This window comes from Microchirus variegatus, assembly GCF_963457635.1.
Source record: "Microchirus variegatus genome assembly, chromosome: 11".
Lineage (NCBI taxonomy): Eukaryota > Metazoa > Chordata > Actinopteri > Pleuronectiformes > Soleidae > Microchirus > Microchirus variegatus.
Window position 1 is genome coordinate 20,268,371 of NC_139812.1, and position 27,070 is coordinate 20,295,440.

The 27,070-nt window shown below is 39.4% G+C and overlaps 1 protein-coding gene across 1 annotated transcript in view; it reads right to left on the reverse strand.

Annotated features, from left to right (window-relative positions):
* LOC310933848 (VPS10 domain-containing receptor SorCS1-like) overlaps positions 1-27,070 on the reverse strand; it is a gene marked incomplete at its 3' end in the record, with an annotated part of 86,904 nt that overhangs the window by 48,165 nt on the left and 11,669 nt on the right. Inside the window, exons 2-4 of the mRNA XM_083897419.1 lie at positions 1,970-2,037; positions 915-1,014; positions 505-663 (exon numbers count right to left, since the gene is read on the reverse strand). Of these exons, the coding sequence (XP_083753545.1) occupies positions 505-663; positions 915-1,014; positions 1,970-2,037 (327 nt within the window). The remainder of the gene's footprint in view (positions 1-504; positions 664-914; positions 1,015-1,969; positions 2,038-27,070) is intronic.

The window sequence follows — 27,070 nt, forward strand, 5'->3', positions numbered from 1 at the left end:
CTAAAACACAAAAAAAACGGCTGCTGCTGTGCAAAGAGCTCATTATCAGGTGAAGGACGCAGCATATGGCTGCCGTGGCGTCGTGTCTGTTCCCAAATTCCCAAACAGAGGCAGAATCACAACAATCTGCAAATCTGCAAAAGTTACACACTGCAGCTTTAAAACCTATAGCCAGACTTTGTGACTTGTTTATGGGAGGCAGGTGATGACGAGCTGCCACTGTTTTAGCAGCCACAGCCTGAGCGTAAGTGTCTGAGCTCATGAAGGCAGTGTTATCAAAATGAATGTCTTGCGACTGCAACCTGTGTTTTGGTTCACTTTATGACTGGTATTATGTTGTGACCCAACAAGCTCGCACTATATCTGACAGAACCAATCAATCTGGGCGGAGCTCACGAAAGAATGACAAGCAGCGAAGTGGCCCGCGCACACACACACATACGGCACTGATTCCAATCCAGTTTTTTTGTCACATTTCCATTTTCACAGCAACACACTCGCTACCTTTTGGTCGTGGCTGTAAGCCAAGATCCAGTCCTCCTGCTCGGGGTGAAAAAGCAGGCTGAGGATATCAAAGGCTAAGCTGTGTTTCTGATAGGACGCCCCCTCGTCGAGGCTAATGAGCAGGCTGCTCTCCACCTCCGGGTCGGTCAGCAACATGATCTGAGACGAGACAAGGGGAGAGGAGACGGGAAAAATCAGCGAGGGCCACACTGACATCACGCAGCAGTCTCTCCCGAGCTTCGGGCCGTGCTTATGCAATGCACCGCTTTAGAAGAGACACCTGGTGCTGATTCCTGCAAGAAGCCGCCGTGTAATGACATCTCTGCAACACGGGCGATAACTGACAAGATTTATTCACAAACAAGACAAAGGCAGGACTTCTCATTCCATCGCAGTGCAGAGGGACTCACCTTCCGCTTGTTGTTTGGACTCACGTACAAGTAGCTCAGGACGGTTTTTGGCCCGACTTTCTCGTTAAACTTCTCGTACGTGGTCCCGTAATCGGTTGACCTAAAATTCAATTATGGGATAACGTTAATAGGTTGTTTCTGCGAGGCACAGAGGAGAATGGAGCAACACTGACTATAGTTAAAATGCTGATGGCATCATTAAGTGTGTGATGTGAGCAGAAAATTGCAACAGCAGAAGTCATGAGGCAATTTGCTAGATGGATGGAGATTTTTGTAATTATCAAAATAAGGGAGGATATTGGGAGTGGCAGGCGAGGCCAGGGAATGAGACGTTATTATTCAAAAAAGTGACATTATTATCTTCGGAGAGGTAGAAGTATTAATAGATAGGAATGCTGAGTTGTCATTAATAACTATATTATTATTATTATTATTATTATTTCTGTTGTTATCCAACTTTTCTAGTTGCTATCGCCGACTACATGTTTCAGGCGATTTCATCAGTTCATACATGAACATGTTTGGCAGGTTCAGAATATTCTCGCTCGTAATTACATACTTTCTCAAGCTCATTGATAGAGAGGTTGTCAATCAAATTTCAAAAGCAATAGACATGAAATAGAGAAAATGCACTGTGATTTATGTGTTTTTCACACTTTAGATGTGGCAAATAGATAGATAGATAGATAGATAGATAGATAGATAGATAGATAGATAGATAGATAGATAGATAGATAGATAGATAGATAGATAGATAGATAGATAGATAGATAGATAGATAGATAGATAGATAGATAGAGAACTAGCTAGCAGATAGATAACTAGCTAGCAGATAGATAGATATATCTATATATCTATCTGCTAGCTTAAATATAGCTTAAAGTTAGCTTAAGTTGGCTCAAACAATTGCTATCGATAGATAGATAGATAGATAGATAGATAGATAGATAGATAGATAGATAGATAGATAGATAGATAGATAGATAGATAGATAGATAGATAGATAGATAGATAGATAGATAGATAGATAGATAGATAGATAGATAGATCCTTACCTCCACAAAGAGCTCTCTGTTACTCTTCCAGTGTTGAAGTCATAGTATTTCGTCAACATGAGAATCACCTGCAGAACAGATCAAACAGATTACCAGCTTTGAAGGGGGCGTAAAAATACAATATATGAAAAAAAGGGAAAAAAAAGTGTCACAAACAGGATACGCTCCGACAAGAGATCTGAGCCACCTCTGCTCGTCTTTTTAACTTCCTGACTGACAGACGGCGGCTTTATTAACACCCCAACAGATCCTTCATGTACGTCAACACACCGCCCCTGCTTGTTGTAACGCTAAAACAAGTGTATCCTTCCCAGAGCGTGGGCTAATAGCATACGTGTGTGGTGCTTTATATGACTTTTAGGGACTCGGCAGAATACCAGTAAGAAGCTACCAGTGGTGAGTAAATTAATAAGTAAGTCAACACCATCATTCACGCGAGGCACGGAAATATAGAGCTCATAAATATCGCGGACACCTTCTTTGAAGAGGCTCGTAAAAAGTGCCATAGTGCCGTGTGGTTTACAATACACAGGCTTTTACTTAATGTACATGAAAAGCTGTAGATTCCAAGACGCCTTATAAATTACTCCAGATATTAATGAATGACTCACTGGGGTCATTGATTTTGCTCTCTTATTTTGAAGAGAAACTCTCTCCTCAGGAAATAAGCCTCTGTTTCCATAGCTATATCTCTCTTTTTTGTCCTCCAAAGAGAGACATTAATATAGAACTTATAGTATCTCCAACTTAAAATAATGTGTTTTTCTTACAAAGACTCGTGTTTTTACATATATTTTTTTCGTGAAATTAGTACAGGAATAATAGTCATTCACCTTGCGTCCTGCGCCCTTAGCGCAAATTAATCTTTGAGGAAATGCCCAGGCCTTCACTGCAGCCATAAAACCTACAGATCATATAGCTCTCTCGGGAAAGCTTCTCTGGGCATCTTTTCACAGATACATTCTAATTATGGAGTGTTATGAGCGTTCGGGGGAACATTCTCCATAACAAGTACGAAACTCCATCACGAAAACAAAAAAGATTTTTCGGTTTTTGTTTTTGTTTTGTTTTTTTAGAAAGAAAACCTGCCATCATTGTTTGGTAGAATTTTCCAAAACGTGCTCTCGCAACTAAAGTGAGTGGACACACGTGAGGAGGAGACACTTCCAGGTCACTTGTCATAATTTTAAAAAGGAGAGGTGAAGGAGAGAGTGCAGAGTGGGTGGAGATGAGTGTCAGACGGTGATGCGTGACTGAAAGACAGTGAAAGGGAAAGGTTTCTGGTTCTTTAAGACGGTAGTGAGGACCTGCCGTGATGCAAGGTTTGGAAGACAGGAGGCGGAGGGACGAGGATGGACAGGATTAGAAGTGAGCATATTCGAGGGACAGCTCAGGTCGAACGGTTTAGATATAAAGTAAGAGAGTCACAGAGGAGGGACATTTATTTTATTGGACATTACAGTGGACAAAGGTAGTCAAATTGTACATCTGCCAGGGGGGGTCATCAAAATATAACCTAAAATCAAGGCCGTAAGTTTGGACAATTATTAGGAGAAAGGTAATTTGTCCTTTCCCTTCTTTTGATTAAAGCTCACATAGAGTGGACCACATAATATGTGAGTTATGGAGGTCTACTTACATACATTAACTTGTTTTTATGGTCAAAAACCTCCTAGTTGCTGTAAACGAGCCGATAGAAATCTCTCCTTACTGACGCTGTCCTCAGCCACAGTGTTTCAGACCCAGAAGACAGACTGTGTTGTGATTGGCCAGCCAGCGTAGAGAACTTCCCAGCTGTCTTGTGATTGGCCAATACTCGGAAGTGACATAATCAGCACACCTGCTCTCAGAAGCGCAGCTCCCCCCTCTGGAACGGTGGATGCACTGCTACTCATTATCAAAACATTGTTTTAACAGTGTTTAAAAAAAGCTTCTTCACGACTCCCCGCCGCAGTCCCTTTCATGACTTTGACCCAGAGTCAGAAGACACTGTCGCTCGTGAAACACCTCCACAACTGACGTTATTCTTCTTCTGCAGTTCAATGTACGCAACCGGATGTGCCCGGACTAGTGCCCGGAGCAGGACGATCTGCTGTTCAGGAGAAATGCTGTTTACGTAACCGGACCGGGTTTTCCTCAGAGATCTCGCTGAGCCCGAGATGAGATTACAATAAAACACAGCATTCTCAGCAATGGCTGAACTGTTTGTTTCGAAACTTCAGGGCTTCGTAAACAAGGTAATGACGCAGATTCACACTAAAAAAACAGCGTTAATTCGAACTTTCGATCTAGGTCTGCTTTAAACTCTGTAAGCGAGCAGATTTTACGAATGTCGCTGAATGCATCACTAACCCATTCTCCGATATAAATAGCATTTTTGACGGCTTTCTCATGGCCCAAAACTCACAGATTTGTTTTTCGCAACTGCATCAATCCTGGTGAACATTGTTTGGTGATAACGGGTAGAAATTTGAAGTGGGAGGTGCTAACGAAAAATCACTTTAATTGGGTGATTTAAAAAAAAAAAAAAAAAAGGTTCACGTACATGAACGAAAGTTGGTTCACGCGTTAATCATGCCAGGACGGTGCAAAAAGTCAATGAGGAGTTTGCTGTAAATCCTACAGGAAGGCCAGCATATTGGGTTGAAATGCGATTTTTGGCCGATTTTGGTGATTTCACACCAATGGTGTTTGAACAAACTTGAGTTATTTCAATCACAAGCAATGCAGTGTTCAATGTAAAAATTATAATTTACATAAACGAGGTAAACACGTTTTCCAACAAACCCTAGGACAATGGATGTTGAAGATTGAGCTAAGGTTCATGGATGCTGTGAAGGGGGGGGGGGACATGAGGACACAAGGGAAGAGGACAAGACGGAGGCAGATGGTCCGCTGAGGGAGAAGCCGAAAGAAGAATTTAAATGAGTTTATTTCAGGTGAAATACTTGGTGTATTTTACTCTACCGTGAAACAATACGAGTACATAACAGCAACACGGTGTCGTGTCCGGTTAATTTATTCAGCGGCATGACGAAAGCCAATTAAATCTATGAATCCTTAAATTAGTTCCATGCACAGAGAACTCGTGTGAGCTCATCATTTTATTATGTACAATGTATTTTTTAGCCTATTAAACACTGAATAGTGCCAACAGCTTCTCACAGCCTCAACTTAATATCTTGTTTTCTCCAGCTCCTTCTTCCGCAAAGATAATCTGTTTACACTGCACAGAAAAGCAGCAGCTCCTCCAAATTAAAAGCTTGAAGATAGCGATTTCTAGTGTTTTCTTTCACTTAAAAAAAAAAAACTCAGTTAATAAAAGCTTAAGCTCTGGCATCAAAAATTCACGAGTCAAAAATGAGACAATTCATCGTTATGGTGATTTCTCCTCTACGTCCTCACCTGCACAATATAGACATTACTGTCGATGATGTATCACATAAGCCAATTTAAATCACAAATGCTTGGCCCCAGCATCGGCGTCTTTCAGCCGGCACTTCTCAAAGGCACACGGCACCTTTACCAAATACATGATTACACTAGGCCATGTGATTGTGAGCAAAAAAACACAAATCATTGTGAGCAAACAATAGGACAAATACATTGGATGTGCACAGGAGAAAAGTGTGCCCCCTCCTACTCTAAATCCATGTATATAACAACCAACTGCTGCTTTGGTGCGATGAGTTTAAACTTTACAGTTTTGGGCGCCTCATTTTTCTAATTATTTGCCCGCGTTTGATCGAGGAGAAAACTTCTTTTACTTTGTGCTGAGTTGATGGAACCTTTTATATGAGGGCTAGTTCGGAGATAATCCACAGAGCTTGTTATGGTACAAACTGTCCAGACCGGGCTGCCGAGATTAATGGTCTTCCAATAAAATGGCCTTTACACCGTCCCAAAGCTGTACGCTCGCGTACACTGTCATACACAATAAAACATCCCACTGTGGCGTGAAAATTAGGACAAATTATATTCCCCCCTCTTCTGTATGGCAATTAACTTTATGCATTTAGTTGGGAAGGATCCAGGATTACAGTCTGATGTAATTTGCATCCACCTTAACGCCAGCTGGGAGAGTGTCTTTCTGTTGTGACGGATGTTCAAAGCGGAGGTGGAGCTCCGTGGCTGCTGTTAACACAACAACAAAGCCATAGATTATTCACTTTGTGGGTTTTCTGTGTGAAACGAGACGTGGTTGAAGTTTGTTTTGCAGCAGAAGCCGTTAAAATCACATGTTAATTTAAAGGTGGGGCAGGGGATTATTTTCTGGAGCCTGTTTTACTCTATCGCTTAAATTAATGGAACGGACAGGCCTGTAAAAACACCATGCACGTACACCTCTTTGTGCACTAATCGTGCATGCTCAGAAGCTAGCTTATGCTAGCTTACTAAATCAATACCTTTACTGTATTGTTTAAATTAATGGAACGGACGGGCCTGTAAAAACACCATGCGCGTACACCTCCTTGTGCACTAATCACGCATGCTCACAAGCTAGCTTATGCTAGCTTGCTAAATCAATGACTTTACTGTATTGCTTAAATTTATGGAACTGACAGGTCTGTAAAAACACCATGGGCGTACACCTCTTTGTGCACTAATCGCGCATGCTCAGAAGCTAGCTTATGCTAGCTTGCTAAATCAATGACTTTACTGTATTGCTTAAATTAATGGAACGGACAGGTCTGTAAAAACACCATGCGCGTACAGCTCTTTGTGCACTAATCATGCATGCTCAGAAGCTAGCTTATGCTAGTTTGCTAAATCAATCACTTTACTGTATTGTTTAAACTAATGGAACGGTCAGGCCTGTAAAAACACTGTGCACGTACACCTCTTTGTGCACTAATTGTGCATGCTGAGAAGCTAGCTTATGCTAGCTTGCTAAATCCAACCAGACAGTAGCAGCATTTTGTCATACCGTGTCATATAGTGGCTCTGTTTTTCTACTGGACAGGTAGTTTCCCTTAATGTCCTTGTGATCTTTTCATAGTATTTGTTGTTTTTCGGCAACACGGTGCTCGTGAATCCACGCTCTTTGCCGTGTTCTGGAGGCGTGGCTACGGAGGAAAGTCTGAAGAAAGGGGCTTGGACTTTTTGAATCTCCAGGACCTCCAACCCTACCTTTAACAGCGCACTGAATAAAGTCATGTCCAACACTGATACAACCCTGAACCCATCCATATCACATACTTAGTTTAGTTTATTTATCTCAAACATAAAGAAGAACAAAGGAGACGTACAAATCATTCACTTTCATTAGCTTCTTCACGTGTTTGAAAGGAGTGAGAAAAGGTTTTAAAACTTACTTAATCTCACCACTTGTCCTTGAAATATGAATTAGCTACACACTTATGGAGACAAAATGTATTTTCTTGTTTTGATTATGTTTTTTTTTTTGTTTTATAAATCACATGCTGACAGGCAACATAAGCACTTAGTGTTGTATAAATAAGCTTGAGCTTCAGCCTACACCTTTCTTTTTTGGTCTATTTCTTTATGTGCAGAATGCTGCTATTTCATTTTAATGTGGGTTTAAAACGTGTCAACACAAAATGCATTTGCTCGTGATTAAAGCTGTGACCGAAATAAACTAACTAACATAGACACACATTAGAAAATACAGTTATGACAGGGAAGGGAAATTAAGGGGGAAAAAAAGATACAGTTTTATTTGTATAGCACTTTCCATCAAAGTGCTTTACAGTAAGCAAATATAAACACACACTTCAGCTTCGACTTAAAAAACCCCTCGATAAACTTGACCTGCCTGACACCGAGAAGTAGACTCTTCCAGAAACGTAGGTGCTCGGAAAAACACAAGACACGCTCACGAACTGTCTCCTTCCAGACTACGTCCTGAGACCACAGAGAAGGGCGTGGACGCACAAACGCGCATCGTGTCCGACGAATATGACGACGCGAGACCGTTTAAACTTTCATAAGTGAGCGGTAGAACTTTTGAAATCAGCCCTGGTCTGGACAGAGAGTCAGTGAAGAGTGAGCACATGAAAAATGGATGTAGTGTTGGTCTGGTTTGAAAAGTGTAGTTGCCGTTCGTCACCGGGGGGGGGGGGGGGCAACTCCTCTGGTTGCAAAAAGAACTCGAGTCTAGGACAGAGGTCTCAGACATGTGGCCCAGTCCACTAAATATGGTTCTTTGTCAACTCTTATTGTGAAATTCTGTGAGATATCTTGATGGAATAATATTCCATCAAGATATCTCAAAGAATATATGGTATATAATATCAGTTTAACCTCAAATCGTTCACCCTACGACTGAACTCTTTCACCTGACAGACTAGTTTGAGGCTCGGTGGGCCCCAAGGTCACCTGTGTTTGCGAAAATCATCGTATTTCTGATTTAATTTAACTTGAAGTAAACGTGTTCCTGATGAGTTATTGTCTCCATCGCGCGTTTCAGCTCTTCTTCAGTACGGCATGATGTCATGTATGCTCTCATTTAAAAAAAATAAATAAATAAAAATTGGATAATAAATGTCCAGACACCAACGCAAAAAATTTAACTAAAAAGTATGTGAAACTATAAATGTTAAGAACAATGAAATACTGTAAATAGCTTTTTAAAAAAAACTATATAAACTTAGTTAAAAAAATACATTACACTGTAAAGAATCCACGTTATGAAACAATATAAATATATAGAACAATAAAATACTGTAAATAACTGAAAAAAACTGTTATTGTTTTTCTTTGTGTTTCTCCTGCAGGTCTGGAGAATTGCGGAGGCGGGGCTGACCTACTTTCTCACCTGGCTGCAATCCACACACCTGACTCCTATCTACACCTTCTCTATATAAGCCAGCTCAGATCAGCACTCAACTGCTGGAGAGAATCACTATCCAGTGCAGTTGTACTAGTTCTCAAGCCCTTTGGAGGTTTTCCGTGACCAAACTCTTCAACTGCCAAGACTTTTGTGGAACTTTCCTTGAGAGTCTCTCGCCTTTTGGGTCAACTCAGTCCTCCAGGCCGCACCACGGTAGGTGATCACCTGAGTATGTTCCCATTTTGGTAAGAATCCACCCACAGAAATCTCCGAGAAATCTCTTATTACGGAACAGCATTAGTATCATCTATTTTTTTACACGTGGCCCTAATACTCTTCAGTATCTTATCTCTAAGAGATAATCATACCTCTGTCAAAATGTATCAGATTTGATCTAATTCCAAACAGACGTTTTATCCAGATTGGATCCAGATGATGGATTTGGCAACATTATTTTAAATTAAGCAACACTCAGTCCCATTTAAGTTTAGGTGTGTGATATCACATGGCAGGTATAAGCAGTGGAACATTTTACACAAATCTAGAGAAAGTTCTTCTGACTTCAGTGGATTAAAATGTAAAAAAAAAAAAAAAAACTGTCTGTAAAACACAGGTGACAACATGCTTCAGCCTCGGCTGCAGGCCGTGCTCCCTGAGTGCTTTTGTTGAATTGTAAATAATTTACCCAAGCGTCTCTTGGAAATTATTAATGTCCACATTGAAAATGATGTTAGGTGTTAGAGACATGTCTGTAAATTAGGTGCTACTTTATGCACAAATTTGTGATTTGGGTCACAATTGTGTGTCCCCGTGTCGAAAGTTTGAGTTTCAAACTGACGCTGTCCAATAAAACCATTTGTATCATATTTGCTACACAGGTTTCTGAGACCTATATCTTATCAACACAATCAATTATTTCCTATTAAACTCTGTTCTATGTGATCTGATACCTGTGTTCTGCCCCCTAGTGGATTTTGTTGGCCTTTTCAAAATGGCTACTGTATTGAAGCCCACTTCCACCAGTAAAAAAAAGAGGTAAAACTTTGATAATGCAAATATCCTCGAAGTAAGTAGAAATTATGAGATGAAAAGATGAAATTATGAGATTAAAAAATCGAAAATATGAGATAAAAAGTCGAATTTATGAGATGAAAAGATGAAATTATGAGATTAAAAAATCGAAAATATGAGATAAAAAGTCGAATTTATGAGATAAAAAAGTCAGAAATATGAGATAAATAGTCAAAATTATGAGATAAACATCTCAGTTCCAAGAAAAAATAGTTTTATGAGTTTACAGGGTTAATAAAACACCTCTGTACTGTAATGTATTCTCCACCTTTAACCAAAATTCTCCCACTGTGTAGCAAATGTTCTTCTCCCATAAATTAGAACTAAGCAGTCTGTGATCAGTGAAGCATTTATTTAAAAATGCAGGCATTCTGGATGATTAGTATCAGATTTTACAGTTTCACTACCATATCTGCCCGTTTTGAATTTCAGCAGAAAGGTTTTTCGAAAGTTGATTCGATCACGGCCACCCAACGTTCGGCTGCGGTCGCGGCAACATATTATCTCCAGACTGGATTATCCGACATCCAAAAGCAAGCAAATTGATTTTTCCACCTGTAATCCCTTTGTAAATCTGGAACCTTAGAGTTAAATGGACTGGGATGAGTTTGATCATTATGTAGGAATTAATGGGGGCTTAATGGTAATTTAAGGAGCTTAAGGTGAAGAGATGAGTGCTGTGGAATGACTGCAGTGTGAGGGGGAGGAGGAGGAGGAGGAGGAGAGGGAGAAGGGGGTGATCGGTGGAAGAATAAACAAGATATAAACAGTGTCTTGAAGCGAGATTAAATGGAAGGAGCGACAGCGTTTGCATTATAATTCATTCCCAGCCGGCTTTATCAGCTGTTGGAATTAAGTCGCCTCATCAATAAGGCTGTCATCACATTTAGCCACAGCAATTAAACAGATGGTCAACTCCATAGACGGGATTGATACGGGGATTAGTGACTGGAATACTAATAACGGAGACAAAATATGGCGCGTAAACAAATGTTGATATGTTAGTATTTAGTGAGTACGAGTGTGTTTGCGGTTTCTGTCGTACAAACACTTACGCAGACGCATGCACTCTTGATGATGTAGAGATGATATGGAAAATAATACTAAATGTGTTTGTTAGCAATGATTTTTAATTACAGTTACACATGATTATTAACATCATTTTTTTTTATGTCTCCGTTTTCGATATTGATGGATTAATTTTGCATCATAAATGTGTTTTTATAGTGACGTACATGTAGTTCCATATCAAAACAAGTGCTTTTATTTTGAAATTTGGTGAAATATCATCATGGATATCTTAAAGGTGCCATATGTAAGAATGTAAAACGGTTACTACATTCAAATCAAATTGAAAATACAGAGGTCTTTTAGGTTTCGTTTTTGGACGTAACTGGCAACCCGTGGTTGCTCGGCAGCTGAGACTCTACTGACTGCAATGGTTGGTAGACGGCGGTAGGTGGCGCCACATGCCAAAACATGATTTCAAAACATAAACATGATTGGCAGTCTGCAAAATATTCATACAAAGAGTTCAGTTTGTTATATGAACATTATTCCTGAGTCTCTGTGACATATTAGGAGGATTTTATGGCCAGTTGCTTTAGATTTATCAACATAATGCACCTTTAATTTCGATGTCATATAGTGGAATTGAACAGTTTTTGTTCCCTCTTGACCATATTATTGGCCCCCAGGTCATTTGAGTTTGACGCCCCTGCTGTAAATTGACTGTAGGTGTAAGAGTGAATGGTTGTTTGTCTCTACAGTCTCTTGTCCACCTACGTTCCCATCTCGCCTCGCCTCTGCATGGTTTACATTGGTTTTATGTTATGCTGGTACCAGGTCACTGTGCCAGCGAAAACGCAACTTAACCACGCTGTGCCGAGACAGTGGAAACACGCCATATGTGGCCAGCTGCCCGTGGTGTTTTGTACCCCGCCTATCGCCCTATGTCAGCTGGGATTGGGCACAGCAACCCCGTGAGCCTCATGTGAAGGATAAAGTGGTAGAAAATAGATGGATGGATGTTAGCCAGAGTCATTTGGAAACTGCAGTGTTTCAATCAATGTCACAATAGTGCATGAGCGCAGACTCTCCTCCTCCTCCTCCTCCTCCTTGATTGTTACCACACTACTATGTTGGTGGCAGAGCAGTGAACACACACACACACAGACACACTCCACAGAGGCTTCATCCATAGTTACACTACGTTTTCACTCGAAAACGGCGTCGCCAGAAAAAAAAAACACGATACGCGTCCAGTCGAGCGTTTCGCCTCCGAATCAAAAGTAATCTGCATCTTCATTCCTCTGAAGTCGATTGCATGGATTCAAAAGGCACCGCTAATGAGAAACAACAGTGGGGAGAGAAGTCAGAGCAGGGATTTTTTTTTTTTTTTTTTTTTTTTTTTGTTACGTAACCAAAGACGAGGTGAAACGTAAAACTAAAAGTTTTTATATTTATTTATTTTTAAATGAGGGTTTTATTTACATGCTAATTAGTCGAGCCGCGGCCAAAAGGACAAAACGGATCAGGACGCTGGAGACGGCAGCGGGGGTAAAAAAAACAAAAAAAGACAGCGGAATTTACACAATTTCTCTGAAACAGAAAGAATGTGGACAGTAATATCATAATGGACAATCCTGCAGACTCACCACACAGCTCACAGCAAAACACTGTGGTCTGATCCCTTTTTGTTATTATGCAAAACATTTCTCTTTTTGTTCATTATGAAACAGTGGCGGGGCAAATTACTCGAGATAATTAATGGGAAATATTGTAGCGTTTCTAAAAAGGATATTTTTCTCTTTTTTTTTTTTCTTGTGACTCGGGTGAACCAATGCTTTGACAGCTTAAAAATACAAATCCAATAACAGAGCTGGTAATTTATTCTCCCCCGCGCCTTTTTTTTCGAGCTACATTACTGAGCGCTAAAAAACCGTGCGCTCGGGCACAGTAGGATCCCTTTTTTTTTGTATTATCAAAGAAACTTTTTAAGATTTTAAAGTGGACTCGCATTATATTTACAGCCTTTATAGTAGAGTTTATTTCTGGAAAACTGCGTCTGTGTTGTGACGTAATTATTCTAATAGTGTCACTAAAGTGCAGTAGCATTAGTCATCATGTGAAGGACTATTTTTACACACCAAAATATGAAATTGGTTTTGATGGTTTCACTTGAGGCTGCAGCTTTTAATCTGTTGATTATTTTCTTGATTCATCTGGGACTTGTTTGGTTCATAAAACGTCGGAAAACGTTGATCGGTATTTCCCAAAGCTTGTGTTTCGTCCACAAACCAATAATGATTCCGTTTAAGGATAACGGTAAGGGTTAAAGGTGCCATAGAATGTGGCCAAAAACGGTTACTACATTCAAATTCAAAATACCGAAGGTTTAGTTTTCTGACGTAACTGGCAACCCGTGGTTGCTTGGCAGCTGAGACTCTACTGACTGCAATGATTGGTAGACGGCGGTAGGTGGCGCCACATGCCAAAACATGATTTCACAACATAAACATGATTTGCAGTCTGCAAAATATATTTTTTAATGCAAATATTTTGTCTGTACTGTTGTTGTTGGTGAGTTCAGTTTGTTATATGAACATTATTCCTGAGTCTCTGTGACATATTAGGAGGATTTTATGGCCAGTTGCTTTAGATTTATTACATAATGCACCTTTAAACCAGACAATATTCACATTTAAGAAGCTGGAAAATCAGGAAAGATTGTTTTAATAATAATTAAAAAACACTCAAACCAATGAATAAATGATCAAAAGTAGGAATTAATGTAGTAATTGCTGAATAACTGATTATATTATATCATATATAGGTATCGGTAAGAGTTGATATTGTGCATGTCTGGTTTTTAAAGCATGTTAAGGGAGTAGATTGTACAAAATAAAGCCCTCTTTTGATGAGGTAATCTTCAAATTAGTGGCAACTGACGACAATGTCGCAAACTAACCGAGAGGAGGAAGGTGAGAAAACACCTGTCGAAGCGATACTAACACCACCAAAAGTGTTGACAGCCACACGTGAGACAGTGAATTAAGGACTTTTTTTTTTTACAAAAAGCAAAGCCCCCCCCCCCCGCCCCTCCGAGCTGCCACTGCATTAAACAGCATAAATTTACAGTTTTAGATTAAAAAAGGAATAGTCTGTATTCATTACATCATTCCATTGCCCCTGCAACTCACTCCACGGGTACAAAGGCCTGCAGGAGAGCGCACACACGCTCTCGCCTGCCTCGGTATCACCTCAGCGAGACACATAATGCGCCGAGGCTTTTTTTTTGTCTGCCACGTCGGTTTATAACACTTCATTAGCGGAGGCAGAGTTTTTGCTCGTGGAGCAGATGTTGTGCTGAAGTGAAGGCTGTTTGAAGTCGGAGCTGTTGGCTCACACGCACGGTCACCGCAATCATGAATTATAAAGCGGCTTTATACAGTATCACTGCGTAAAAATTAAAAAAAAAAAAACATCTCTGTGTGCAAATCACAGAAATGCATGCTGGTCTGTAGTTTTTGGGGGGAATGTGAAAATGTCTTATTTGTCATTATTTGGTCTGTCGGGAGCTGATTCAGGAACATGGTGGCACAAGATGGAGGCCTTCAGAAAACCTTGCCTACTATAGTCTTATTCCATGGATGTATAATATGAACCGGATAGAGCTCCGCCCCCTCTGCCTTGAAGACAATTTTTACATGGTGGCCACTGTGGGTACTGCAACAGAAAACCCCATGGAGCCCAAAAAGCAATTTTCCCATTGACCGCAATAGTAAAAGAGACGCCTGTAAAAGTGTGTACACAGGACACCTCGAGACATGGACACGGGCTTTTATAGATCTTTATATGGCAGTGACACTGATGAGTCAAATAAACAAAAACAGAACCTATGTCGTGCATTTATTAACCACAGATCTGTGCCACAGGTGCTCCCTGGGTAAATTACCGCGGGAATAATACACAACTCCTTTTATTGACATCCTGGGGGTTGTGTGAGTGTGTGTGTTCATAGGTCACATCTTATGTGTGGAGTCAAAGTTATCATTAATTTTATATTGAGTAGCAATAATTGTGCACAAAAGTCACAAAATGGACCGTTTTTCATCTATTTTTGTTCATGAAAACGAGCCCATCAAACTTTGAACTCTGTATTTGCAAATTTCACAAATTCAATCTGATTTCTAACATTTTTTTTTTTTTAACTTTTAGCTTAGGCGCGTTTGGTAAAAATGAATTGCCTAAAGGTTGTACTGGAGGAAAAAGGGGATATAAGAGACTCTATATTACACATTTTTTTTTGCCTCGTACATCTCGCAGCACCTGTGTCTCAGTCTGAATGACCTTTTCTTTGCACAGAGTTGTCGCTAAGTTTATTATAAGAGATTTACAACTCTTTACTGGACAGGAATTTATTGCTTTTAACAGAGAAGGTGATTTAAGAAGTCTCTGTTCAGGTGTTGTCATCAAATTATGGAAAAGTAGTTTTGATCAGCACTGGTGTCAATGAGCAGTATGTACGACAGAGTATTGGAGATAAACTGAAGAATTTAGTTTAATCTCTCAAGAATAAAGTTGTAACATTATGAGAATAAAGTCATAATTATTATTCAATACAGAACCTCAGACGAGATAACCTGCGACAAGATAAGGTTACCGTTTGATCAAGTAAGCAATTATTTCATCCTGCTCCCCTTAATTCAATTCCTGAGTCCTCCTTTATATAATCAGACTATATTCATGTTTAATTATATACAAGTGTGCAGCCCTGCATCAAACAAACAGACGCCAAAGAAACTTCACAACTCGAAGAACTTTTTTTTAAGTTGTACACCGTATAATTAACAGCGTTCCGAATCCGAGTTGTGTTTGGATTATGTTTTAGTTTCACATTTTAACTGTTCCACAATTTCACAGGAAAACTTCTTCTATTTCGTCTGAAAACTGTGCATCTTTAGATTTAGTGAACCCCTTAAAAAAAACTTAAACTTCACATCGAGTTCAGAGCTTTTATTCTGAAAAAACAGTATGCACGTAATCAAATAGCATCTGTTTCTGGAATTGACAGTTAACCGGACTAACTCAAAGTTTGGATTGAAGAATAAATACAAAAACACTGCTGTTGTCATGGAGACAGCCAGGTTTGGGGACTAAAATAAATCTTCGTAAAATAACTACTTACATGTGTCTCAAAGTTTTCTTTGAATAGCAGTAATTCTAAAAATTGAAATTATGCACAAACGAGCTGCTGATTTAAAAACAATGTCCACATTATTGTGAGCTTAACGTTGTAAATGTGGGTTTTTGTTTTAAAGGGGAAATAAGTAGTTTATAGTGCCATCTAGAGGAGAGGCTGAAATTTACAACAAAGACCTGTTGCTCTGCTCACCCCCTCCCTTCCCTGAGCGCTACGGTATCTGCAGCCGGTCAAATGTCGTCTTCGTCGTCTTTCTCCGTGTCAGCAGATGAGGTTCGTGAGGCGAGGGAGAGGGCGAGCTACCGCGGCCGTAGCAGACGAAGCGGAGAGAGAGGAGGCGGGACTTCTGCTACAAGTAAAGAGACGCTTGATTTGTTCTCTCGCGTTTGTCCTTACAGGCTCCGGTAGAAACATGGCATCTCGCTGCTAACAGTGGCTATGCAACCGCGGTCCGCGGTCATGTTATTTAACATGACTTTTTGAAACACTACGAAAATGAAACAAAAACTATTATACAGCGACTAGACAATGCAGGAGCACATAATATGTATAAAAAAGTGGATTTTGGGTTATATAAACCCATAAATACTACATATTGTACCTTTAAGGCACTTTTGCCTGATGAATATACGATGTTTTGGCCCCAATTTTCAATTGCTTACAATCACATTAACTTACGGATCCCTGATATACATAATGAATAATATCGGCCCTAACACTGACCCTTGTGGTACACCACAAACGATTAAAGTGATTATACACACACTATACAAACTTACTCATGGGTGGTATATTCCACTTCTGCCAACAAAAACCCCCCTACATGTTAAACACAAACATCTTAAAGTGATGATTCTCTGCTGTGTTTGCAGACCACGGTGCAGCATTGATCTGTGCACATCAGACCAACATTTTAAGCAGATATCAAGCAGATGCTCTCTGTTTCCGGCCGCAGTTTCCAAGGGAAAAAAAACAGCAAGTCTCTGATATTATTGGACTCACGTCAAGAAAACGACCCTGGGTGAGAGCAGCCGCTCGGTTGAGAAGTCAAGTGAAACGGATTCCTTCTTCTTCTGGCTTAACCTCTCACATTATTTGTTTTCTTCACTATAAATTTAAAAAACAAAAAAAAGGGCTGGGGCTAGTCCAGCAGCTAGGCTACGACAGCCTGCTGAGCCTGGATGCTTCAGCGTGCATGAGCAGGGGGTATGATCAATGCAAGCAAGATTAGACAGCGAGTGGGTATGTTTTTTCCAACCGTACACCAGAAGGCTCTGCCGACTGTGCGGGGAGGAGTTTTTTTTTTTTTTCTTCCTCCCCATCTCCCAAAAACCTTTCAACTCGTTGGCACCGAATGAGACGGTAAAAGATTGGTTGAGTGTTGACAAACTAAAAGCTCCCCGGACTCTTTAACAAAAGTAAGCTACACTCGCTCTGACATAAATCACCCAGAAAACAGCTGATATGATAAATTTTGCGCGGAGGGAATTTCTCTCATCCGTCCATACGGGTTTACAGTACGGTATGTCTTATATTAGACGTAGAGCTGTGCTTAGAAAAACCCTCCTTTTTGCCATAAAGCACTGCCGTAAATCCACCAGAGGGAACTTCTTGCAGCGACGGAATCAAAGTTCTGCTGCGGCCAGATGGTGTAATTCATAGTAACAAGTGATGCAGGTGGCCAGTGTAAAATGAAAGTGTTCTGCAACACTAAATGAGGCAGCTACACAGCAATGAGAGGGAGAGAGAAAAACACTGACTCTGATGAAGTGCGGATGCAGTAATGCGGTTGCATTAACTCTTGGAACACATAGCATTTACGTTGCTTTTTTCCCGTAGCATTCCCGTAGAATTTTTGAAAATCAAGAAATTATCCATTTTGCCCTGATGCACTTTGACAGTGAGCTGACTTTCTTCTCGAAAAAACAAAAAGTATCTCGGAATGACTTGAAATTTACCATCATAATAGTCAGCATCGCCCTGAACAAGGATCTGTCGAAAATATTTGCAAACCTCTTAAGGAATAATTTTTATTAATTTTTGAAATTCAGGAAATGATCCATTTGCCCTGATGCACTTTGACAGTGAGCTGACTTTCTTCTCGAAAACAAAAAGTATCTCGGAATGACTTGAAATTTACCATCGTAATAGTCAGCATCGCCCTGAACAAGGATCTGTCGAAAATATTTGCAAACCTCTTAAGGAATAATTTTTATTAATTTTTGAAATTCAGGAAATGATCCATTTGCCCTGATGCACTTTGACAGTGAGCTGACTTTCTTCTCGAAAAGGAAAAGTATCTCGGAATGACTTGAAATTTTACCATCATTACAGTCGGCATCGTCCTGAACAAAGATGCGTTGAAAATATTTGCAAACCTCTCAAGGAATAATTTTAATGAATTCTTGAAATTCAGGAAATGATCCATTTGCCTGGATGCACTTTGACAGTGAGCTGACTTTCTTCTCGAAAACAAAAAGTATCTCAAAATGACTTGAAATTTACCATCATAATAGTCGGCATCGCCCTGAACAAGGATCCGTCAAAAATATTTGCAAACCTCTTAAGGAAAAATTTTAATGAATTTTTTCAAATTCAGGAAACGATCCATTTGCCCTGATGCACTTTGACAGTGAGCTGACTTTCTTCTCGAAAACAAAAAGTATCTCGGAATGACTTGAAATTTACCATCATTATAGTCGGCATCGCCCTGAACAAGGATCCATCGAAAATATTTGCAAACCTCTTAAGGAATAATTTAAATGAATTTTTGAAATTCAGGAAATGATCCATTTGCCCTGATGCTCTTTGACAGTGAGCTGACTTTCTTCTCGAAAACAAAAAGTATCTCGAAATGACTTGAAATTTACCATCATAATAGTCGGCATCGCCCTGAACAAGGATCCATCGAAAATATTTGCAAACCTCTTAAGGAATAATTTTAATGAATTTTTGAAATTCAGGAAATGATCCATTTGCCCTGATGCACTTTGACAGTGAGCTGACTTTCTTCTCGAAAACAAAAAGTATCTCGAAATGACTTGAAATTTACCATCGTAAAAGTCGGCATCGCCCTGAACAAGGATCTGTCGAAAATATTTGCAAACTCCTTAAGGAATAATTTTAATGAATTTTTGAAATTCATGAAATTATCCATTTGCCTGGATGCACTTTGACAGTGAGCTGACTTTCTTCTCGAAAACAAAAAGTATCTCGAAATGACTTGAAATTTACTATCATAATTGTTGGCATCGCCCTGAACAAGGATCCGTCAAAAATATTTGCAAACCTCTTAAGGAATAATTTTAATGAATTTTTTCAAATTCAGGAAAAGATCCATTTGCCCTGATGCACTTTGACAGTGAGCTGACTTTCTTCTCGAAAACGAAAAGTATCTTGGAATTACTTGAAATTTGCCATCATAATAGTCGGCATTGCCCTGAACAAGGATCCGTCGAAAATATTTGCAAACCTCTTAAGGAATAATTTTAATGAATTTTTGAAAAAATCAGGAAATGATCCATTTGCCTGGATGCACTTTGACAATGAGCTGACTTTCTTCTCGAAAACAAAAAGTATCTCGGAATGACTTGAAATTTACCATCATAATAGTCAGCATCGCCATAAACAAGGATCCTTCGAAATTATTTGCAAACCCCTTAAGGAATAATTTTAATGATTTTTTGAAACTCGGAAATAATCCATTTGCCCTGATGCACTTTGACAGTGAGCTGAGTTTCTTCTCGAAAACGAAAAGTATCTCGGAATTACTTGAAATTTGCCATCATAATAGCCGGCATTGCCCTGAACAAGGATCCGTCAAAAATATTTGCAAACCTCTTAAGGAATAATTTTAATGAATTTTTGAAAAAATCAGGAAATGATCCATTTGCCCTGATGCACTTTGACAATGAGCTGACTTTCTTCTCGAAAACAAAAAGTATCTCGGAATTACTTGAAATTTACCATCATAATAGTCGGCATCGCCCTGAACAAGGATCCATCGAAAATATTTGCAAACCTCTTAAGGAATAATTTTAATGAATTTTTGAAATTCAGGAAATGATCCATTTGCCCTGATGCACTTTGACAGTGAGCTGAGTTTCTTCTCGAAAACAAAAAGTATCTCGGAATGACTTGAAATTTACCATCATAATAGTCAGCATCACCCTAAACAAGGATCCTTCGAAATAATTTGCAAACCCCTTAAGGAATAATTTTTATGAATTTTTGAAATTCAGGAAATGATCCATTTGCCCTGATGCACTTTGACAGTGAGCCGTCTTTCTTCAAAACATTAGGCACATTTGTGTTGTGCCTAATGAGGTTGGACAGTGTTTGTATTATGTTAGCCTTCACGTTCCTTATCATGCATTACTATTACTGAAAAATCTTCTTTAGCTCCCACTATAGGAATACATGCTTTCTACAGGCACTGCACTAGTTGAGATAAAAACTACTACAGTTTTCAATTCAGTCCAATTTTTTGTAATTCAATACCATGTTTAAAATAAACACTGCACGTACTGTAATATGTCATGTTGTCTTTATATATTATGGTTACGTGCTGTTCACACATGATCCATTTGTCATTTTAATATGACAATATAACATGTTTACAATGTTCGCTGCTGTATCGCTGCAAATGTCCCCATTGTGGGAGTAATACTGGATAATCTTATCTCATCTTCTTTGCTTTTCACATTTTCTCTCAAAACGATGGCCGAGCAGCACACTGTACTCTTGAACCCCCCTCTTTCCCTCGTATTACAACACCCTCACACCTTAACTACATGATGAGCAGAGATATGAGAACATAATTGGTTATTACTACCATATTGTTATGATTTCTGCGTTCAATTTAAGTTGAGCTTGCAGTCCACGTAGTATGGAGTGCTTGGTCAGGGGGAATCTGAAAGCAGAAGGTATATTAACCCTTTAACACCCAGCGTATCACAGACGACGCATTCGTACAAGTGTACTTTGCATTACAGAAATTACGCGACGGTTAGCGTCATCGGAACATATTCCAACGGTTTCTGAAAGTCGAGATAGTTGCACGTCAAAGCCAACATGTGGTTTTTAACGTATTTTTATTCAAACTGTTGCAGGAAGCCGACAGATCATCGCCTTTGATTCCAGAGAGGGAAAAAAAAGTGGGAAAAATGTACATACTTTTTGTCCATACTACTTTTTGGTTTTTTTTCCTTTTAAATTGTTAATACACTATTTTAATATGCGGTAAATTGAAAATAACTGCCAGATTTTGGAAGTTATTCTGGAAAAATGGGCAAAAGCACTTAGTCACAATTTTCTGAGCCTTTTATGGCTAAAATGAAAAAAAAAAAAAAGTTCAGACTGACATTCTGAGGTGCAGGTGTTAAAGGGTTAATGCCACTACAGTGGACAGTGTCCATGGAGACAGAACCAGAAGGCTTTGCATTGCTGTGAATAGAGGCAAACTGACGTTATAATCAATAACATTCAAACTCTCTACACCACATTTTGAATATTTTCAGCAGTTTATTCTCTCAATTTCTCTCCACTGTTCTGTCAGAAGCCCCCCCCCCCCCCCCCCCCCCCCCCTTTCCTCAGGCACTATATGTTCTCGACGCATTCCCGTATGTGCACGAGCAGAATGAACAGTCGGTTGCCAAAAGTTGCTGAGTGTGATACATAGAGCCAATAAAGATGAAGTTAAAGCGGGCCGCCTGACAATATATGGGAACGTGTTTAAAAACGTAGCACAAGTTTGAGTCGTATTGTGCAAATAAATGAACTTTATTCTGATCGAGGACACAATCAGTTTGATTTTGGGAGGGGGAAATTTCTGCTCTATTGGACAATATTCAGTGGAGGAGGGTAACACACACACATATACACATATACACACATGCACGCACTCGACAAACAAAGAAAGGCGTTGAAGGAGAACCTCGCTGCAGGAAGGCTTGGTGACTTGGCAGCGCTAAACACAGTCTGTGAGTGGTTTCTGTGCAGAGCCGCGCATGCTGAGCTTTAACAAAAAAAAAAATAGAAAATAAAAATGTCTTCCTCTCTTTATCCATGCAGTGTAACAGCAGCGCCACATTCACACACACACACACACACACACACACACACACATATATCCCGGATATAAATCCTCGGTCGTTGGCTGAGTGTGAGATAGAATCCCTGTCATGTTGTATTCCATGAATTTATTTATGTTTGTTTAAGGAGGATATGTGAGGTTCATACACCCACACACGCCGCACCCCAACGTCCACAGCCTGTCCATCACAGCCGCACCCAGGAGCTGGGGGGACGGGGGGGGGGCGGCGGGGTGTAGCTGGAGCGCCATGTCGACGGCATCGGCCACAGGGTTGTCTGAGCGTGTCAACAGGGCTGTGTGCAGGGAGCTGCATGCATCAGTGTCTAAACAGGGGTTTGTTTGTGATGGTGTGCTGAGGAGGCAGAATTAAGATGGGGAAGGGGGTAACGGGCGAGACACCGTAAAAGAAAGAGCAGCATGTGGATTTTATATAAACGACCTTATGTTAAAGGTGTGCAAGGAAATATCTTCAACACTAAAGTAGGGATGGCCATTAAAAAAAAATAATAATAATAATAATATTCCGTTTGAATATTCAGTGGTATTGTTAATTTAATGTTTATTGTACAGCGCATGAGAGCTTTTTAGAGTAATGCAGGTTTCACAGTGTGTTGAGCTGACGATAGCAGTTACCAAGGTGCATTTAAGAACCAGATATTTTTGTCTGAATGCTGACTTTGATCTCTGACTTTAATCTCTGAATTCTTGACATTTTTGTTAGAACTCTGACTTTAATCTCTGAATTCTGACTTTTTGCCAACATTTTGACTTTGATCTACGACTTTAATTTTATAATCGTCGAAATCCTGATTGTGATCTCTGACGAAGCTTCTGAATTCCGACTATGATCTCTGACTTTTTTGTCAGATCTGACTTTGATATAATGACCTCCATTTATAATTCTGACTTTTTTCCGAATTCTGAATTTGATCTTATATTTTAAGCTCTAGAATTTGGACTAAACTCTGAATTCCGACTTTGCTCTTCCACTGTAATCTCTGACTTCCGACTTTTGTCGAATTCAGGCTTCGATCTCTGACATCATGTATGAAAGCTAAAACAAGTCAGAATTCAGAGATTAAGGTCAGAGTTCAAAGTCAGAATTCTAGAGATTAAAGTCATCAAAGTCAGATTCAGAAACAGAATTCACAGATTAAAGTCAGAGATCAAAGTCAAGAGACCATGTATGCAATCCTAATATGCCTTACATATCGTATTTTCCTTTCAACCACGTATGAACATGCAGCCAGAAGGCATATACTGTGTTACACGAGAAAAAAATACATGATTCAAAGTTTAATGTTGAAGTTCCCCTTGGGCACTTTGTTGCACATGCAGTAGCAAAACCACACACAAACCAAAAGTAACATAAAACAAATATGATGTTGTGGTTTTTTGATATCCTCATTTAAGTTACAATTAAATATTTACTGGGGGTTTTTTTTTTTTTCAACCTGTTTTCGTTTTGTGATGTATTGGACCGCTGTCTCGTAGTTGATATTTCTTCATATATTTATTTATAAGTGAGATGCATTATACATTAACGGTGTTCTTTCAGCAAGGACACTGCACTTAAAAATAACTACCAGTTTGGATGTGCTGACAGACGCACTGTGACCCCAGAACTTTTTGTTCACACGTACAGCGCTGAACACATTTATTACACCGACACCCAAAACCACAGCTGCACTAAAATTAACAGCAATGGTAATTATCAAAAACCATATTTTATGTTTCTGTAATGGTTAATACATCACTTTGTAGAAGCAAACCGAAAAATGGTATTATTTTTATTATTGTTATCATTAATTTTTTTGTATTTACTGAAAAAAAATAGTAAATCATGTTTTTTTTTATTTCTTGATTAAGATGTTATTTACTTGACATCCTGAGCAAAAAAAAAAAAAATGTTTAGTGGTTGTTATTAATTTCCAACTTCTCAGAGAAGCTCAGTGAGCCGCTTCAAATTTGGGTATAATAAGGTTGATTCAGTTTGTTATTTGCCAAATAAATAACTATAATTATTTTTCAATTTAACCAAGTTTTTGAAAAGGAGGCATAAATTGTAAGCTTGATTTATATTATAACTCTTTGCCTTCTTTGATTATGAATATTTTCCTCAGGCCTCTTTTATCTGAATTTTGATTAGTCCCTGTTAAAAACTAAATTTGCAAATCACTTCGAAACGGAGGATATTTCACCTCAAAGTAACATCTTAACTTCATTAGAATGACTAAATACATTTAACGTTTCTTTTTCAGGGCTTTGGTGCCACTGAGTCAATGACAGGATTAAAATAAAATAGAATGTTGACACAATCTACATTTACTTTTCCTCCACTGTGTAAAGTAAAGGAATGACTGTGGCAGCCAAAAACAATGTTATCTTCTTTTTATTATTATTCTTCGTCATGTACAGTGAACCTACAGCAGCCTCTCACATTTTTACAATGAATAATTTAATAAAACGGAATAATCTCCTGTGGAAAAGTAGTGAATAATAGTGCAAAGGATGTGCACTGACGGCTTGTCCACCTCACATCTTACTTAGCTCTCCTGTCATCTTACTGAAAGCATTGTTAATGCAACATGTCTGCGCTATCTCTTCCTCTCCTGCTCAGCCTTTTCATCTCCAAATGTGGTCAGTTTTCCTTTGTAATGGCCATAATAGAGGTTCAAAATTGAAATTTACAGTACATATACTGTCTATGCAGGTGGTTTTTTTCCCCTCATGAGTTTTGAGTATTTAAGTAGATAATACCTCATCTGAATATTTAAAAACGAGCTATACAGAGAAGAAAAATGGTCAGATTCACTGTATAGTATTCAGTTCCACCTATAGCAACCATCTGTAGCTTTGATATGGCTCGTACAAACCAGTACCCAGCAGTTTGTTTTGTGTTTTTCATAATAAATTATAAATTAAATAAATATTATCAAGCCAAAAAGACTTTTATTTTGAAAGTCGGATGCGGAACGAAGGGAAGCAATGGAACTATATACCGGGTCTACTCGCTTTTTTGCGAGTAGACCCGGTTATTTTCGCGTCAGTCGGGTCTCGTCTATCGCACCATTGTTTGGTTATTACTACAGTATTATAGATAGTCAGAACTGAAGAAGCCTCTGTTTTGACATGTGGCGCCACCTACCGCCGTCTACCAATCATTGCAGTCAGTAGAGTCTCAGCTGCCGAGCAACCACGGGTTGCCAGCTCCGTCTGAGCTACAATGGTGGAGAAAATGAAACCCAAAAGATCTCGGTATTTTGAATATGAGTGTAGTAACCGTTTTTGGCCACATTCTTAAATATGTCGCCTTTAACTCAAGAAAGTCAAGTCACACCACAGCTAACTACTGAAGAAGATCATGACCTGGCTTCCACAACACTTTAGCATGACGAGCTAATTGATACCAACTAGTTTCACGGGTACGGGTGGGTTGCAGGTTTTTTAAGAAAAAGCAGGAGTCGATGTAAACGTTGACGCGTGACAAAAGAACGTTTTTAGTCCGGGACGCACCAAGATCAATGACAATCGGAACTTTTTCCAAAGCGGCGTCCGCTCACAAAGCATCCTTTGATACTCGTTCTAAAGTAGGTCAAACTTCACTTTGTCCTTTTCTTTGTAAGAAAAAAAAAAAAAAAAAAAGCTGCAGCGACTTCACTGTCATCATCTTTCTTTCACCAACAATATTTTAGATGCTTCTTGTGTACAAAAAGCCTTATTTCTCTCCTATCGCAGATGTGGAAGAATTTATTGTGCCCTTCAGGCCATGTAATAATGTGAAAGTCTTTCTTTACAGCCAGTTTTTTTTTTTTTTTTTTTTGATGTGTTGTTTTAGCTGCCAAGGCCGGGTCTCACACTGGGTGTGAGCAGCATCTTATGGCTGCAGCACATCACTCTTTTCAATTAGGCACGTATAATGACACTGTTCACTATGCATCTCTACCGCGAGTGAGCCCCGTGTCTCTGTGTTTGGGTACAGAGTAAAAAACCTGTCGCCTATTTTTAACATAAGCTGTGCATCGCTCAGCAAAAATAGACAGTGTCAGCGTCATAAACACAGCATGAGCTGTTCCTGTTTCGACTTAAAGGCATTGCAGATCCCTGATTCCATTCTACAGAAAATGTACTGCATGATTCACCGAAAATAATTTGTGCGAGATTTATTCTCCGGGTCTGAATTCTGAAAGTAGTGTTAGAGAGCAGGAACGACTGCATGGAGGTTGGAGGGCTTTGGAGCTGAAGTGTCAGTCTTGAGTTCCTCTGAACCTTCCATGTTTGGAGCCTTTCTCAACTTTCCCCATCTTTGGTAAAGAGGATTTCTACAAAAGTGAATATATTTTCTCAGTCTTGAGCCACTTTGAGGTGCATCGGCTTTTTTTCCCTCTTTTGTTTTAGCGAGTAAATATTTATTTATGGCTCATGTGAGTCCTGGCTCTGAAATGTTTCAGCTCAGTTCTCAGTTGTTCTTGGAAAGAGTCTCCTCCTCCTCCTCCTCCTCCTCCTCCTCGTCTTTACAGACCTTGTGCTTGATGGCCTGACATGTAGCCTCTCATCGTCCACTTCACTGAGACTCTGTAGTTGGTCTTATCTGCCTCTGCAAACTGGAGAAGGGCCAGGTACAGTCTCTAGTTCTAGTTTGAATCTTGGTAGCCTCTCACTGACTGAACACTGTATAGAGGTTAGGCTACAAGTGAAAATAAACCGCTTTTTTTGACTTTAATCTCAGAATGCTGACTTTTTTTTCCACAGAATTCCGACTTGAATCACAGAATTCCGACTTGAATCACAGAATTCCGACTTGAACCACAGAATTCCGGCGAATCACAGAATTCCTGACTGTAATTTCAGAATTCTTACTTTTTCTCACAGAATGCTGACTTGAATCTCACAATTCAGACGTTTTTTTACAGAATTCTGACTGTAATTGCAGAATTC